The sequence below is a fragment of the Alexandromys fortis genome, unplaced genomic scaffold (genome assembly GCF_014885135.2).
Source record: "Alexandromys fortis isolate MF-2015 unplaced genomic scaffold, M_Fortis_MF-2015_v1.1 scaffold_8_9099976_23576923, whole genome shotgun sequence".
NCBI classification, from domain to species: domain Eukaryota; kingdom Metazoa; phylum Chordata; class Mammalia; order Rodentia; family Cricetidae; genus Alexandromys; species Alexandromys fortis.
In genome coordinates this window covers 2,122,642-2,140,657 of record NW_026067899.1, presented here as the reverse complement: position 1 = coordinate 2,140,657, position 18,016 = coordinate 2,122,642, and the positions used below count along the sequence as shown (strand labels likewise).

Genomic DNA, 18,016 nt, shown 5'->3' with positions numbered 1-18,016 from the left:
ATCCTTCTGCTTCCACTTACTGAGTGCTTGGGTCACAGGCACTTCACACCATACCTGGCTGAGTACTTTGATTTCTCATTGACCTAACTGACAAGGATGAATAACAGCAAGCTCACCCCAGCTGCTCACCCGGGACTCCCGTGAGGAGAAAGGCAATCTGCTCCTTCCTATCCCTCTTGTCCCCTGTCCTTCTGTTTCCCACATCCCCTCCCTATCTCCCCGAACATCACACAGCCTCATAAAGAACAATGAGAAATAGAGGTTCCTCAAGGATCAGACCAGTGACGCATCAGAAGGAAGAGGCCAGCTCCCTAAACCTCAGTCTCCACAAGGCCCGTGAACCTCTGCTACAACTGAAGCCTGCTCGAATGCTTAGCAGTTCAGGATCCCATTTAAAACAAGGCTAGTTTAAAAAAAAAAAAAAAGGTTCCATTCAGTGTTGGAGGCCATCTCATGGGTCTGGCTTTTTCTACTGAGAACATTTAGAAGTCCAAAATGGAGCAATATTAACATTACAAGACATGAGCCCTGTTTCTATCATATTTAACATTAAAGAAAAAAATTCTTTCTGGTTCACTAATTAGATACATTTCCTTTTCCCTCTTGTAATCTGTTAGGCACAATCGCAGAGACTGTTTGCAAAATGCTTTGAAACTTAAAAAAGTGATATATACATATACATACATACATACATACATACATATATATAAAAGCTTAAATATATAGATTTATGTTTATACTCTTTACAAAGTGGCCTGAACACTCCTCTTTAAAGATGATTAGGTAAATGACTGGAAAGGAGGTCACACCCACAACTGTTTGAACTCCTTATCTTAATAAGTTAGAAGAATGAAACTCAAAAACTAGTCATCACGTCAAAATATCTTTTTTTGTTTGTTTGTTTTGTTTTTGTTTTTCAAGACAGGGTTTCTCTGTGGCTTTGGAGCCTGTCCTGGAACTAGCTCTGTAGACCAGGTATGGGTCAACAGAACCGCTGAGCTAGGGGCTCTAGAGTCGTTAATATTCATGTCGATTGACATCGTCAGGCTGGTGACCCTCACCCACGTCACTGCTGTTGATGGTCAACTCATACCTGTCTCTGAAGTTCCGCCAGGTTGTGAGGCAAGGCCCCCTCAGCCAGCGGAGCTATTCTCTCGATGTCTGCCATAGTCAAGCGCCTTAAGGGAGAAAAGTGGCAAAGAGAATCATTAGATACTGACAGCCCCCTCCCATGGAACACACCTTTCTCCTCCAATCCCTGAAGAGCTAGCATTTAAAAGGGGCCATTTCCTTATTTACCTTCTATGACCATTTTTAGTGAGGAAAAAAACAATAAGCCTTCAGATCTTATTTACAACAAAATCAAAAGCCTCTGGAGGTCACTGAGGAGGGAACAGATCTAATGAGACCCCAGTGATGGACACCAACAGTGAACAAAGAATTCACACTGAAGCCAAGGTCCACAGACCCTCTCCAGAATGCACAAGACCCCAGTGTCCCAGAAGGAAGGTTAGAAGCAAGAAGGGTAAATACGGTTGGCCGGCTTCAAGAGGAGGCACAGGGTGGAAGGAGCCTTCTTTTACACCGTTTTTCTTCAAAGCCCCTGAGTTTAGAATCATATGAATGCAGCACTGTGGGTGCCAAAACTGACTTAAAAATAACCACATTCTGCAAACCAGCTAAAAAAAAATAGTCACTTCAGATGTAGATGTAGTTTTAAGGACTTTTAAAAAAAACATTCATTTACAAGAAAGAGGCTCAAAACATGTGCCTAAAAGTGTGAATTTTAGAAGGTTGAGACGTGGCCTGGGAGTTTATGTCAATCACCAAATCCCTCTGATGCCCAAGGCAGCTGAACGACTATGCATCCCATCCCATCCAGCAATGCACCGTACAGCAAGCAGGCAATATAATCACGTACGCATAACCAACTTCCGCAGTCTCCAGATATCTCAAAATTATTTCTAACTATGTATATTTGCACGTGTCTGTATATATGAGGGTATATGCATGTGAGTGCAAGCTCCCTTTGGAGCCAGAGAGTTTTGGATCCCCTGGAGCTGGAGCTGCAGGCAGGGATGCACCACCCAGTGGATACTGGGATCACATCTGAGTCTTCTGCACAAAGAGCAAGTGTCCTTAACTGCAGAGCCACCTCCTCGGGCCTAGTATTTCTGATATTATTACTGAATGAACTACCACAGGTGCCTGGGAGAAACAACAATAACCCAGGTTGTTAACAGACTGTACACCGCTTTAACCCTGTCCGTTGATTGGGTTTTTGTAGATGAGGGCCTTCCGTGAATTTGTGCGTCTTTGCATGTTAAATGCTCTCTACACAAATTTTTGGTTTTAACTTATAAAAAAAACAAAAGCATGAACATCTGAGCTTGCCTCTGGGGGAAGCGGGATGATGTATGAGGCACAGCTTAAGAAAATAATGCTCTCCAACACAAACTGGTACACACTCTTCAGAAGATGAGTGTTTGTGGCAATCAAAAAGGAAACACCATTCCTCAATACAACATTCTTCCATGTACTCAGCCGATTTCCATGAATTTACAGACTTAAGCAAATTCCTGCAAACCTCTTTAAATTCAGAACACTTTGAGAAAGGGCTACACTAAACCCTCTCTCCAACTCCCTAGCCTACTCATTTTTCTTCCTTCTCCCTCTTCTTCTCACTCCTAACCTCTTCTTTTACATCTCCATTCTGCTTGGCTCTTTGCTTCAACCCGTTCTCTCTTTGCGTCTGTCCCCTTGCTCCCCTCCTCTCTCCCTTCCTCCCTCCTCCCTCCACCCCCCACATCCCTCTCCCTTCTGAACCCTCTGTCTTCTCTCTCCTTCTATTTCTCTTGCTAAGAATCTGTACTCTGAAAAGACCGCTGGTAAAAGGAAAGGTATACATCAAATCTAAAACGTGTCCCCCCCTCCCCTTCCTGAACATCAGGCATGACAGGGCAGTTTACCCAGAAGCGTTATATAGGTCTGCAAGCTGGTACAGGATATCAATTTCTAGTGGAGTAACTTGTCCATAGCGTATGGCGCTTTGGGCAAATTCCTCTGGAAGAGAAAGAAACAAAGGTTAAGTATCTCAAGAGCCTAATAGAAACAGGAAACAAAAGAATGTTTGCACTTTTCTAAACATCTAAAACTAAATTTCAATACAAGTCCTGCTTGAAAACTGTTGCAGAACAGATAAACCGGTTTCGATGACGACACCATGACGTTCTAGTTCTCGCTTCTCTTGCTTATTCACGCTGGTCTCCAGAGTCACGGGATAAACGTGGCTGTTCTCAGGTCTCCCAAAACATCCTGTCGCCACTCACCCGTGGAGAGTGGGCTTGCTCCTCTCGGTGGCAACTCGCTCCCAGTACAAACAAGCTGCTGCCACACTGCCACTGACCTGTGTGACAGGTCGGGCCAAGGCTCTTTTCAAAACTGTCAAAGGCACTTTAGCATTCCCGCCTCGGTGTCTCATTAGAGGCACCTGGGGTTCGGGGCCCACGTGAAGCATAAGCTTGAGTGAAACGCACACGTGTGTGGCAACTGACTTTCCGGCTGTTCTGGGGCAGACTTGGACCGACCCCGCGTCTATCTGATGAAAAGCACAGATTCGAAGATTGCAGCCGATTTTTAAATCTTACCCTTTGTGACTTCGATATCTTTCCTCGTGCCTGCTAAAGTGCTGTAGATCTTACGAACCAGCTCCATGTTGTTGAGTAAGGAGTTGAACGCGTTGAAGTAGGAGAAGCTAACTTGGTGAGAAGTGCCTCCTCTGGCAGCCTAGGAAACGGCAACACAAAACATTTAAAACTCAAAGGAAGAAACACGGTTTGGACTCTGCATTTATTCTTTTCTCTCAAAGTGGACCCGAAGGAGTCTCCATCATTAAAACAATTAACTACCAGCCTATAAATACCTAACTAAGACAAGGGGCACTTTGCACCCTCAGGGAAGCATAGGCAATTGAGATTTTAAAGAAGAAAGCAACATCTGGAAGCTGGAGTTCATGGTTCGTCCACCGCTAAGGTCAGAAACAACAAATACAATTACTGCAGATCAAAACCTGGCTATTTAAACAGGATTCTTTTAGACCCTCAACTATGCAATGCCTGCTAGTCCTGGAAAAATATCAACGGATAATATAAGGAATATTTCCTAAAATATTTACTTTTCCCGTGTACATACACAAAAACACAACTTTATTTTTTTTCCATGCTGCAGATTGAAGTCAAGGCTTCTCTAAACTTCTCTATGGACGCTACCACTAAGCCACCCCTTCAGTCTCAGCAACCTTAGATTTTAAGACCATTTAAAATTTATTATTATATTCTATGTATACTGGTATTTTGACTACATGTGTGTGATACACCACATGTGTGCCTTGTGCCTGAGAAAACCAAAGGAGGGTGTCCAGGTTCCTGGAATTGGAGTTACAGATGGTTGTGAGCCACCATGTGGTTGCTAATTGAATCCAAGTTCTCTGGAAGAGCAGTGCTCTTAACTACTGAGCTATCTCTCCATCCCTGAGACCATTTCATGACATCAACTTTTCTCAATTTTTTAAAAGCTATGGTTATTCTTAAGATACCTAGTTTGCATCAGGTGGTGATTGCATGCCTTTAATCCCAGTACCCTGAGCCAGAGGCTGGTAGATCTCTGGGTTCAAGGCCAGCCTGGTCTACAGAGTGAGTTCCAGGACAGCCAGGGTTACACAAGGAAACCCTGTCTCACAAAACAAAACAAAAGATACCTAGTTTGTGTGGCTCTCTGATCCTGCATCATGCAAACCACAGCTCCCAAAGCACCCCAAATGTACAGAAGATCCGGCAAAGGTTCTCTCTTAAGTTACATCCTTGGTGCTTCTGGGCCACAGAGCTCACTCACAGCATAGCAGGCAAGTGGCCTTCATTATCTCTGGAGGCCGAGAAACTTCTCCCTTTGCCCATCACTTAGGTACAGCCTCAAAAGAGAAGGATTTTGTGTTGTTTTGCTTCTTGGTTTGTTTGTTCAGTTTCTAAAAGTCTCACTTCAAAGTTACAAGGTGGAAGGGGGCCTCTGCCTCAAATGCCTTTAACTCCAGCACTGTGAGGCAGAGGCAGGCTGATCTCTGTGAGTTCAAGCAAGACCAGCCTGATCTTCAAGAGCTAGTTCCAGGACAGGCTCCAAAGCTACGGAGAAACCCTGTCTCAAAACAAACAAACAAAACAAGGCAGAGGGGCTGGAAAATTGTCAGTGTTTAAAACTCACAGAAATACTGATAGAAACATCAAGGTCACAATCCCAGTCAGAAGAGTCGATCACAAGCAGTGTGATGCTCTGGTTTCCCTTTGACATTTAAATCCTCCACCTTATACATATAGGTAACAACGGGCAAATGTCTCCGCCTGCCCCCGTATAGATTTTATTTTTATTAATGTCAATCTGGATACCAAACGCAGGACTCAGATTCCTTAATATTTTCCTCTGAGGGTCGTGACCGTATTTTGGTAAACTGAGGCAACAGCCACGTAACCAAGTTGGAAAATGCAAAATGGATTTTGTATTTTGAGGCTGAGCGAATGCTTCCTTCTGGAATTTCTTCCTTTCTTCTCTCCTTCCCTCCCCGATTCCTTCTGGGCCCTTCCTTTCATCTTTAGTGTGGTATGAGGTGAAGGCACAAAAGGGGGGGTGGGTTGTCAGGGGAGAGTGACAGGCTCCACGTTCAAATTCACCGAGGAGAAAGACCAGAAGTTGATCTTTCTACCCCAGTCTAAGTCGGGGATAATGACCTTCAGCTGAAACAACAGCAGGCCCATTGGCTTCCCTCCATCCCAAACAAGCAGTAATCAAAAACATCCACACAACACAGCGTGCACAAAGAAACACGTGAGTGAGGAGAGTTTCACCCCGCGCAAGGAAGTGAGTGGCATGAATTGGCTGTGGGTCCCCACTTGGACAGAACAAAAGACCTGTGTCTGGGACACACACACTCTGAATGCACAGGTGAAGGGGCAGAGAGCCATGCCTCCAGAGGCTGGTGGCCCCATGCTTCCTCCAGGCTTTCTGACATGAGCCAGTGACCATCCCTCCAGCGCACAGAGGAAGGAGCGTCCTAACTAGGCTGCCAGAGCATGGGGTGGAGGTGACAGAAGCCAAGATGAAGGCACGGATGCCCTGAAATACAGCAATCACTGTCTCTTGTCTACAAACTCTGGTGTCCCTTGGACTGGACACTGTAAACGGAAATCAACAGTTTGAAAATACATGAGAGCAAGAAGGTAGCTCTGGATGAAGTTAGAAACTGAGAAAAGACCACTCAGCACACACACACACACACACACACACACACACACACACACACACACTCTTTAAACTTCTACCACCTAAACATAAAGCCTGGTTAGTTAAGAGCCATGTGGACATAAGAAAGAAGGTATTCCAGAACCCGAGGTTCAAAGCAGGGAAGTGAAAGCCTGTCTTCTTACTTACTGAAACTAAATTCTCCTCCACAAAAGGAGTGAGCATGTGGGACCGAATGGTGACCATGACGTCACTGAAATCCAGACCTGAGATCACACCACTCTTGCTCTTGTCTTTGAGCGCAAAGGCTTGTCTTGCATGTTCCAACTGCAGTTCCTGCAGAGGAAAGAGAAACAGCGTTAAAATGGTTGGAACATATTCCAAGCACATATTCTGCAAAGAAAGGAAGGACAGACGGCCTTCCCCAGCATGTCCGTCACAACCAAGCTTCTGAACTGTTCTAGGGGGGGGGGGGCTTTCTGACAGAGGCTATACCTGGTATTCCTTGGGGGAAGAAAATGGAACGGAGCTGGCGGGAACCAAAGTGTTGTGGGGGAAGGGGGAGACCTTTGGGTTTTACTTGGAAAGTTTCCATCTCTGGAAACAAAGCGCACCGCGGTTTCAGGGCTTTCTCCCGGCTGCTATAATACACAGTGATTTACTTTCTTGCCACCCATGAGAACTTCCTGAATCAAGAGCTGACATTCATTTTCAGTTTCTCACTCTTAAATGTCGCAATCAGAGCCAGTCTCTCTCCTCCTCTCTGCGTCAGACACCAGGTTTTTTTTTTCAAATGATTAAAAAAAAAAAAAAAAGAACTCAGTGTGAAACTCCAGCAAATGGCAATGCAATACTTCCTAATTCTGAAATGGAAGCTAGAGACAGGAAACCGTACAAGCTGTGCTTATTATCACTCTGTCAGACTGGGGCACAGTCGCTCTCAAACTCTAAAACAAGCCAGAAACTCTCTGATGTTTGGAACTACTGTAAAACCAATATTGATATTTCAATAAAAACAGTAAAATGTACCCCAGGATATGCTGGAAAAATTAAAGCCAGAGCATTTCTGTCTTGGGCACCCATGATGTAATCCACACGGATGTGCTGGCGAGACACACGACATGTATGCAGATGCCATGTTCATGGTGTAACCCACACGGATGTGCTGGCGAGACACACGACATGTATGCAGATGCCATGTTCATGATGGAATCCACATGGATGTGCTGACATGACACATGATGTGTATTCATATGCCATGTTCATGCCCCATGTAGCTGGAAACTGCAGTCATATTTAAATATCATACAAAGGTAAGATTAGGCATTATCATTGCCATTCATTCACCAAAGCTCTGTCTTACCTCTTCTTTTTTTTTTTTTTAAAGATTTATTTATTTATATATTCAGTACCCTGCCTGCAGGCCAGAAGGGGGCACCAGATCTCATTACAGAGAGGTTTTGAGCCACCATGTGGTTGCTGGGAATTGAACTCAGGACCTCTGGAAGAGCAGTCAGTGCTCTTAACCGCTGAGCCATCTCTCCAGCCCCTTACCCCTTCTTAATACTTAAAATTCTTTGGGATTCTGGGAGACTCACTGATTCAAAGTTTACCTGTCATACATGAGGCCCAGATTTTATACCCTGTACCCACAAATGAATGGATGGACAGACAGATGGATGGATGGAGGGAGGGAGGGATGGATGGATGGATGGATGGATATAGACAGAGATGAAATATTTTGTTGTAGTCTCACCCTTTTTATTTATTTTTTACATATGTGTGCATATATATATATATCTTTTTTAAAAAAATAGACTTAAATTAATGTAGCCCAGGTTGGCTTTAAACTCTCTGTGTAGTCAAGCTGGCCTTGAACTTCTGAGTCTTCTGTCTATACCTCTCAAGTACTGGGATTATGGGCATGCTCCACAACATTTGTTTTGCTTGTTTTTTTGTTTTGTTTTGTTTTCCTGAGACAGGGTTTCTCTGTAGCCCTGACTGTCCTGGAACTCACTCTGTAGACCAGGCTGTCCTCGAACTCACTCAGAGATCTGCCTGCCTCTGCCTCCCATATGCTGGCATTAAAGGCGTGCACCACCACTGCCTGGGAGTATAACATCTGGTTTTAATTATATTTTTCCATGAACTTTGATATCTCAATGGTAATTAAAGTCACTAAAATTAGCAAGTATTTGTTTCATAGTTCATTATGCTATATATTTGTTTTATATGGTTTTCTGTATGTACATGAGATTTCACGATAAAAATTTGAAAATTCTTAGCAAGGTGGCGAGCTAAAGACGAGTATATCAAACCTTCTAAATCTTTCAAGGGGTCAAGAACTCCAGACAGCTCTGTAGGTAACATGAGAATCAAACAATCCTGGGACCCTGCTAGAAGTACAAAATCTATACCAGCACCTGTAATTCCAGCACTCCAGAGGTTGGACATTGAAGGATGAGAAGTTCAGCGCAATCCTTGACTACCCAGAAACTGAATTAAAGACTTGGTTTCTGGACTGGAGAGATAACTCAGAGGTTAAGAGCACTGACTGCTCTTCCAGAAGATCCGGGTTCAATTCCCAGCACACACATGGTGGCTCACAACTGTCTGTAACCCCAGTTTTAGGTGACCTGACGTGGACATACATGTAGGCAAAACACCAAATATACAGTCTGCAGTCGTGACCCAGCCTAAGAGGAAGCAAGATGTGACTGCCTTGCTGAAAAAGGTACCAAGTCACATTGCTAACACAGACAAGAATTATGGGATAAATGTAAGTTATAAGAATTAGTAAATAATGCCGGGAGGTGGTGGCATGTCAGGAGCCATTTCCTCCTAAAATCATTACAGGAACCATCACCCTGGGGAGTCTGCAGAGAACCCCACACCCATAATTATGTTAAGAATCGTTCTATTGACAGAACCTGCCCCACATCCACCTCAGCCGTAATTAGCTGTTATCTGTTAGCGGAACCCGCCTCACATTCCAGCTATCCAGGGAACTAGGTGTGTCAACTCACGACTTCCTGGCCAAAGTATCATCACCTAACCTCCTGGCCTACGTGACCTGGACCACGTGGCAAGATCCCGTGCCCTGCCCCCCAAGCCCTCATCCAGGGGGGCTATATAAGCAGCAACCAGGACCCTAATAAACGGAGGCTGTAACAAACTTAGCATGGCCTCCTCCTTCTTTCCTAGCCCATTTATCTTCCAGATAGCACCCCTCCGTGACCCTGGAGTAACTGTTTGCAGGGTGGGTTACAACCCCTAGACTAAGTGACCCACCCAAGGCAATCAACAGTGGCACACGCCTTTCATCCCAGCACTCGGGAGGCAGAGACCAGCCTGGTCTACAAGAGCTAGTTCCAGGACAGGCTCCAAAAGCTACAGAGAAACCCTGTCTCGAAAAACCAAAAAGAAAATGGGGGGCGGGAATGCTGTAGGACAATGGTCTTTTATCCTGTCACTTGCATTTTTAATAAAATGCTAACTGGCCAGTAGCCAGGCAGGAAGTAGAGGCAGGGCAACGTGAATGCTGGGAAGAGGGAAGCACAGTCTTCAGTTGTGAACCAGCCTCAGAGAAAAGAAAAGGAAAATTGAGAATGGAAGTTTTCTTATGAGATCCTACCAAATGTCCAGCAAAATGATTAAAAGTAAATATATCAATAAATGTCATCAACGAGGCAAGGCAGACCAGCATGGGGAATGGCTCCACTTGGTATGGGCCATGCACACCTTTTCCTAACAATGCACCTAGCAACCTGCAGGTAACCCAGGACTCCCACCTGTATTCAGTTGTACATGCACCCTCCTCCAAATAATGGGAAAGTTTCTCTTCCCTGTCAGCAATTAAATATGGATAGTTTCTATTCAAATGCATTCCCAGTTATATTCTGTAGGAGGGTAGGGGGAGCCAACCCAGCATGAACTTGTTTTGGCTGTACGTGGGCAACAAGGCAAATCGTGTCCTCTAAGTGAGCTTTTAAGGAAAAACCTTCATTTGCCATCTTTAATTCTTTTTCAATTAAAAAGGTATTACTTTATAAAAAGGAGGGACACACAAGAGCATGCATGTGGAGGTCAAAGGACAGTTTATGGTAGTTGGTTCTCTCCTTCTGTCATGTGGGTCCTAGGGATTGAACTCAGCTCATCAGACTCGGTGGCAAGTGCCTTTACCCACTGAGCTATCTGGCTGGCCCTGCTAGTTCCCATCTCACACCTAGTTATACTTGTGTATTCATAGGATGAAAACTGGGCACATTGTGGGAAGAAATACAGGCAGTAAAGATTTGTAAATCAAATCTGCCAATCGAAATAGAGAACTGCCCATATTATGCCCCTTAGTAGCAAGTCCCTCTTTGCCTTAGACCCCATAAACGAAGTCTCAGGAAATAGCCTGCAGCCTGTGAGCATTCTCTCACTCCTGGAGCCACTGCTCTCTTTCTTGTACTTCTTTTTATCCCCTCTGTCCTATCACTTTTCCCTGGAACTAAGTTTCTTCGAGACTGCTATCTATGCATGCCCTTATTCCAGTTTCTTGAATAAGAAGAGATTAAAACCTGGAAACAATCAGGTAAAAAACTGGTAATGAGATGGGGTGGGGAGGGCAGGGAGAGGGAACCCTAAAACCCTCCAGAGTGCAAGAGAAATCAGAACGGCACTGGGCTTCTTAGCGTCAACACCACAAGGCAGAGAGCAAACAAGAAATGCTTTAAAAGTCAACATCCCATCAAACCAAAGTTTAGTGATGGAATAAGAAAGAGCGATTCCCATATGAGAAAAGTCTCGGAATTCTTCATTTTCCTTTACTCAGGCATGGAGGGCTCTATTTATGAAACAACAGTAATTCCAATGACTATCGATCTAAATAGACTCGTGACAGAACTATAGAAAGGATGAGTATGGAGGCAGGAGGATCACTGTGAGTTCAAGGCCAGCCTGCTCCACAGGGCAAGTTCCCTGACAGCCAGGGTTACACAGAGAAACCCTGTCTTGGGGAGAAAAAAGAAAGAAAGAGAAGGAGAAGGATGGAGGGAGGAAGGGAGGGAGGGAGGAAGGAAGGAAGGAAGGAAGGAAGGAAGGAAGGAAGGAAGGAAGGAAGGAAAGACACAGGTGGAATATGTCCAAGTTTGTGCTTGGCTGTGAGAGGTAAAAGAACTCCTAATCTCACGTAGTTAGAATTCAATCAAACAAGCTGAAAGTAGAAAAATGAAGTAGGGATAATATAAGGTGAGCATTTAAATAAACAGAAGTACACACTGGAAAAACAATGACTGCAAGACCTTGCTTCAGTGAGCGGGCAATGAAGAACAGGGTGAGATGGGGACTTCCTCTGTCCCTGTGTCAGAGAATACAAGTGTCCAGCAGGGGTGCTCACCTGCAGAAACTGAGTGAATTCCACATAGTTCAGGTGCTTCTTGCGATTGTGCCCAAAGTGCAGTCGGATGAATTCGCAGTCCCAGTTAAAAGGGATGTGATGGTGGATAATAGTCTGCCCAAAAATCTCCTTGACATTTTCTTAAAAAGGGAAAAGAAAGACGCATCAGCCACACTGCACCGAATCATCCGGTCCACCGCAATGCTCCTACAGAGAAGAATTAGGGAAAGTTTAAGAAGCCAAGACCGTCTGCTTCTACTAAGAGGAACCACAAATCTCTTTGTGCCCAGAAACCCATGCAGGAACGCAACTGATACAAATATAATTTTTCACTTAAGACTGTGTACTGTTACATATGAGGCCATGAGATTCTTAATTTCTCTAGATTTAATTTTAATTAGGAAGCGATTTCTATCTTGCAATATAAATAACTGCTACTTTCCATTCCAGCCTAAAATCAATAGCGTTTTCCTGGTTCCTCAAGGAGTCGAATTAGGCCTTTTATCAGAAGTGTGAATACCTAAATTACAGTATAATGCAATATTTGTCATACTAAGTATGGTTTGATTGAGACATGATTATTACATTCACACTAGCCTGAATATGACTATTGAAGATAGCTATAAGAAATACTACCAACAGCGTATCATTAGCTCAGCAGTAAAGCACCTTATTAAAACTAATAGTGTCAAAAATAGGGTCTTGCCACAAAGCCTCGACATCCCCCTAAAATTCATGATTATTAGCCTGAACTATTAAAATATTTTAAGATAAGTGAAATTAGTGATCCGCTTGTCAGTGAAGAACCATACACGGGACGCTAGCTTCTCTGTAGGTACCGGTCGCGCTGTAGGATACAACCAGCTCTCTGTTGCCGGTCTTCATGCACCAGCAAGGTCGTTCACTTTCTTACATTTGTTACAAAAAAATTGGTTCGCAAATGACTGCTACTTTAACAGGCACAGACTGGGTAGACGAATTCAGAAGCTCATGCCAAAAATAAAAAAAAAAAAAAAATCCTTAGCAGAGTTAAGCAAGCAGGAGCCTTTTTTTTTTTTAGTAATGTCTTAAGAACCAAATTATTTCCCAATTTAAGCCAGTTTTATTAGTGAAAGGGTTCTGCCGTCAATAGCTATCAATTATCCTAAAGAATTAATAAGCATAGGCTTAGTGCTTCATAATCACCTCTAACTGTGTTGTTTTCTCTGCTATCGGCAGTCTTTGACTACAACACCCATCTCTGAACTGGCGAGGGTCTAATGGATTCCCTTTGTCTTATGAAAGCGTTGCATTTGGGCTGAATCTGAACGGGCACTCTCCTAGCAGTCTGAACTCAAGGTACCAGCTCTAGTTTACAGGATGTAGCAGAGTCAAAAGGAGGCATTGGATGTCACTGGGGAGATGGGATTCTCATCTTCTCTCTCAAATGGATGCAGGATTTCTTGGCGAAGTAGCAACAAGATCTCAGAGTTTTCAAGCATGTCAAGTATGTCCACCTTAAACATAAACTAAACACTGCATGGGGCTTTTATTCTGAAAAGACTACAGTATCAATTCATGAGATGCTGGTTCAAATCAATGGGAAAGGTCATCCTTAAAACAAGACCCCGGGGATGTAGCTCGAGTAGAGCGTTTGCCTATCATGCATGAGATCATGGATCCAATCCCCAGAATCCTCTACCTCAGGGGGTGCAGGGGGGGTTTGTAAATGAAATTTCAAGTTGTAAAATATGCTAAAGCTTATAAAATAAGTAAAATAGGATTATAAAAAGTTTAAAATATGGAATACTAGTAAAAATGTTTTTAGGATCCATCTAATATAACTAAGTCACTATATCCCCAAATTTACTAACTTTACTTAGTTTAGAAGTCTAACACACCAGACAGGGCTGTGCCTGTCTTTAATCTCAGCATTCAGGAAGCAGAGGCAGGAGGAGGATCTATGTGAATTGGAGGCCAGCCTGGTTTACATAAAGAATACCAGGCCAGTCAGAACTTCATGGGAGACCCTGTCTCAAAAAAAAAAAAAAAAAAAGCCTAACAAAAAAGGTGCTTAAACTAAAAGATGAAAAGCATAATAGAATGCAGAATAGGATAACATAAATCATTGCATTTTATGGTAACTTCCGTTTTTAAGGTTGTAATTCACAATATTCAATTATATAATATGAAATGTACACACTGTTACATAGCAGGTCTGAGTCTGCTTACCGTGGCAATATCTCTAAAAACAAAAGACAATAAAAGATATAGGCATAATTTTTATGCATTAATAGATAAAACTGAATCTCTTTTGTATGGTTTGGAAATTATCTTTTTGTTTGTTTGTTTGTTTTGTTTTTCGAGACAGGGTTTCTCTGTGGCTTTGGAGCCTGTCCTGGAACTAGCTCTGTAGACCAGGCTGGTCTCGGAACTCACAAAGATCCGCCTGCCTCTGCCTCCCGAGTGCTGGGATTAAAGGTGTGCGCCACCATCGCCTGGCATTGGAAATTATCTTAAGTGTGAAAAAGCCTTAAATAAAGTCAAATACTCAAAAGCCTTCAAACAACAGACAAAAAAAAAATGTAGTCATTTCTATTTTTTTTCCTGACATTACCAAAATAACTAAATTGTCTTTATTTATGCATTGACTTGTCATAGTGGGGCCTTAAGCTTCCGAGGTAAGTATCCCGCTAGTGAGCTCTACTCCTCATCCCCAATTCTTTTTAATTTTTTATTTTGAGACAGGGTGTCATTGCCTAGGCTGAGCCTGAACTCACTCTGAAGCCTAAGTGGGCCTTGCATTTACAATCCTCCTGTCTCAGCCTCCTTGTGGCTGGCCTACACTACTGTTCCTGATGGAGTTTCCACTTGGCTTGGTTTTGTTATTTGAAACAGTGTTTCACACTGTCACCCAGTGTGGCTTTTCTGAAGACTGTTTCTGAAGACTGGCTTTACAGGCATGAGCTACCATACCGGGCTTACATACTAAATTTACACAACATATTAGGAAAAAAAAAATCTTGATAGTGAAAAACAAATTGTTAAAACGGGGGTGCTAAGGATTGAACCTAGGCCCCGCCAATGCTAAGCAAGCAGTCTACCGTGAAGCCACGCCCCTGCTCTAGAAGAAAGGCTTTAGTGGGAAACTCTCTTACTAATACCCTAGCAATCTCTGAAATCTTAGACTGCTGTTCAAGCAATTAAAATAGTCGTCTAAATTAGTCATAGCCAGCTCTCAAATATAGAAGTGGCATTTTCTATGGGTAGTATTTGGACATTTCCCACTTCTCCCCAAATGGTCCCCTGCTAGCTCTGTGCATGGCTTCATTGAGACATCATCCATCAGTTTATTAACTAATCCATGGTACTTTCAGTCCTTTGCATCACAGCCCAGGGCTGCAACTGGAGTCACCAGGGCTGCTACGACTGTAAACCTCTCTTGGCATCTCTTGAGATGTAGTCTACATATATGTTACTAGTCCAGCATCCATCGCCTGAAGCCAGCTCATAAAATGTCACAGAGAGAGTCAACAACTGACGTCCAATTTATAATCGCCACTGTGCCTACACTGGGATGTATTTACAAAAACAAAATGATGTCAGAGCTCGAGGACTAAGGAGCCGATACCTGCATGACTCTATATATCCAGCAGGAGCAGCCGCAATTATCTTCCTGGGTCAGCAGGTCTCACAGGACCTGAGAAGGGGGATTGCCATCAACCCCGAGCGTACCTGCTCTAGCTCACTGCTCTGTGTGAAGTTTCCTACCCAAAGAGAATCCCATCTTTCCAGGGGCAAACAAGGGTTTTTAGCTCTAAATAGCACTCTTTACGAGCACTATTTCTGTGGCCACAGTTCTGGCCCGGCGTGACAGTCACATCTTGGCAGCGAGGTCATGATCCAGGAGGTTATACTAGGTTGGCATTGCTAAGAGAAACGGGAATCCATTCATGCTTCTGACAGAGAAAACAATAGGCCACTTTTAAACTTCCTGCGGGGAGCATGGGCTTCGGGGAAAAAGATGCCTTACAATTCCTTTGAAGAGGGAATTGGGGCCAGATAGCGAAAGAAGCTTGTCATCACGTTCTCTTTGCTCAAAAGGAGGCGAGCGTGTGATTTGTCAGGAGGGCAGGTAACGGGGACAATGTGATTAAGCAAAAAAAAAAATGTTCCAAGAACTTCTCTTAGTCAGTTTAGCTCTATCCGTCCCTTATAAGGACTGGGCTAGGTGAAATACACATGGAAGCATATTGTGTGAATTCGTCTTAACAGAGTCGTCCACTTCCCCAGCAGCCCACACTGTGTCTCCCCATCTCATCCCCCCCCTCATCCCGCCCCTGGTTCTCATGGGTGCTTCCTCCGGGGTCTTGATCACCTTTCTGCAGTACAAAATTACCTCTGACCGGGGCTGGCACTCTTCTCCAAGACTGCCGCCATGCCTGCTCCATGAGTGAGCCTGGAAGGAGCTGCTGTACCAACGGTGTGGCCAGAGAACTCCTCCTGTAGGTATACAAGCCATCAGCCCCGTGACACAGCCCGCCTACCAGCAGCCCAGCCTGACGTTCTGATTTCAAGGATCCCAGCCCAGCAGGAGCCGCTGCTTCCAACTTAAAGGCTTGAGACCCCAAGCATTTCTTATTGCCAGGGGAAATTTTTTTTTTTTTTCCTCTGCAGCTGGGTTTCACCTACACAGTGCTTAGGGCGAAGTCAGAGAGGCCCTGAGGATAGCTGTGGTAAATGGTGACTAGCCTGGTGTACAACTGAACAGACACAACAGTGAGACTTGTAGATGTGCTTTTCGGTGAAGGAAAAGTTGGGAGGGAAGAAGAGGAACAACTAGGAACCCAGGAAAGAAAACAAACACCAACAACAATAACAACAGAAAAGAGCAACAGCCGGAACTGGTGGAGGAAGTCCCAGTGGAAGCGTGCACTCTCGACTTCCGGCTCTACTTCCAGGAAGTTTAGTGACCTGGGTGAACTGCCTCTGGACTCCAAGGGAAGGCGTCTGTTAGCCCTTTACCTACCTCCAGAAGGGATTACTGTACGAGCAGTCAAATAGAGCAATCCTGCTGCCAAATACACACAAAGGTTTGTTTCTCAGGGAAGATGAGTTCGCGGTTAAAGAGCATCACAGACACTACAAGCCTTGACATTAACAGTCAGCCATCGAGTGACAAAAAAACGCGTCCTCTCCCTTAGCCTCAAACTCTAAGCTACTTGGTAGCTTGTGTATTTTTTTTTTTCCAAAATGGCCCTTTCTGTGATGTGTATGAAGAATCTTAAAATCTCTTTGTGATTTAATCAAACACCCCATGTGCCCATACAGCATACAATTAGCCTAGTCTTATGGCCAAAGACTCTCACGTCATCCAAGTCTACAGTTTTGTCTCCCTAGAGGAGGGGCACACACAGGGTTCTTGGTGTTTACACCACCGTGTCCTGACACTTGGAATAACAGAGGTGTCTCCGCCTTCCTTTAGAGAAAATCTGTTTCAAAGGCACACGTGGAATACCTTTTTTTTTTTTTTTTTTGCTTGCTGTATGCTATATATCCTGACACCAACACGGTACTACGTCAAAAGGCACCCCAGATTTAGAAGGTTTCCACAGTATGGGTGTGTCCTTGGAAAGTTCAATCTGATGAGTTCCCAGTCCTAACAAACAAGTCAGAGCACAATGTGCATGAGTGTTTCATAGAAAATCTAGAGCGTGGAATATGTTTTATATTTGGTCATTAGTAACCAGTTAAGAGTTTCTTTTAGTTTTGTTTGTTTGGTTTTATTTTTTACAACTAAATCTTTTATACGGCAATAAACACCTTCTTTTTAAAAATCTAAATAAATGCATGGCAGTAAATAGCAGCACCGTGCAGTATCACCACTTAATGAAGGTTAGGTTACCTCTATCTAAGTCTACCCAGCAGGGTGCCAGCACACTAGTAGGGAACAGTGAGACACAGGCACATGTACACTGTATCTAGCACACACCAGTCATGCAATGACCTCCACAAGGCTCGCGCCACCCGGCAGTGACAGAGATACATGCCATAAAGTAATTACCCACAGCATGCATTAAAAGTTTATTAAAGATCATCAAAGAGGAAAATATCAACTAAGGCTTTACTTATTTAGAAACAAACAAAACAGAAACAGAACTCTGGAATCCTCTCTTGAACTTTCATTCTGAAATGTATTTTTCAGGCCTTGGTAGAAGCCCTCTCTCCAGAATGGAGGCGTGTCTAACAACAACAAAACCCTTGTCTGGTACTCAACTAAATGTCCAATGCTGCTATGTATATAAACATTTGCCAAAGTGCTAAGCTTAAATATATTATCTTGATGCATAAAAAACATATCTAAAACAA

The 18,016-nt window shown here is 43.7% G+C and overlaps 1 protein-coding gene across 1 annotated transcript in view; it reads right to left on the bottom strand.

Moving 5' to 3' along the window:
* Window positions 1–18,016, bottom strand: part of Slc25a12 (solute carrier family 25 member 12) — a 72,471-nt gene that overhangs the window by 21,707 nt on the left and 32,748 nt on the right. The window contains exons 5-9 of the mRNA XM_050122087.1: window positions 11,669–11,808; window positions 6,475–6,621; window positions 3,648–3,786; window positions 2,970–3,063; window positions 1,094–1,178 (exon numbers count right to left, since the gene is read on the bottom strand). Of these exons, the coding sequence (XP_049978044.1) occupies window positions 1,094–1,178; window positions 2,970–3,063; window positions 3,648–3,786; window positions 6,475–6,621; window positions 11,669–11,808 (605 nt within the window). The remainder of the gene's footprint in view (window positions 1–1,093; window positions 1,179–2,969; window positions 3,064–3,647; window positions 3,787–6,474; window positions 6,622–11,668; window positions 11,809–18,016) is intronic.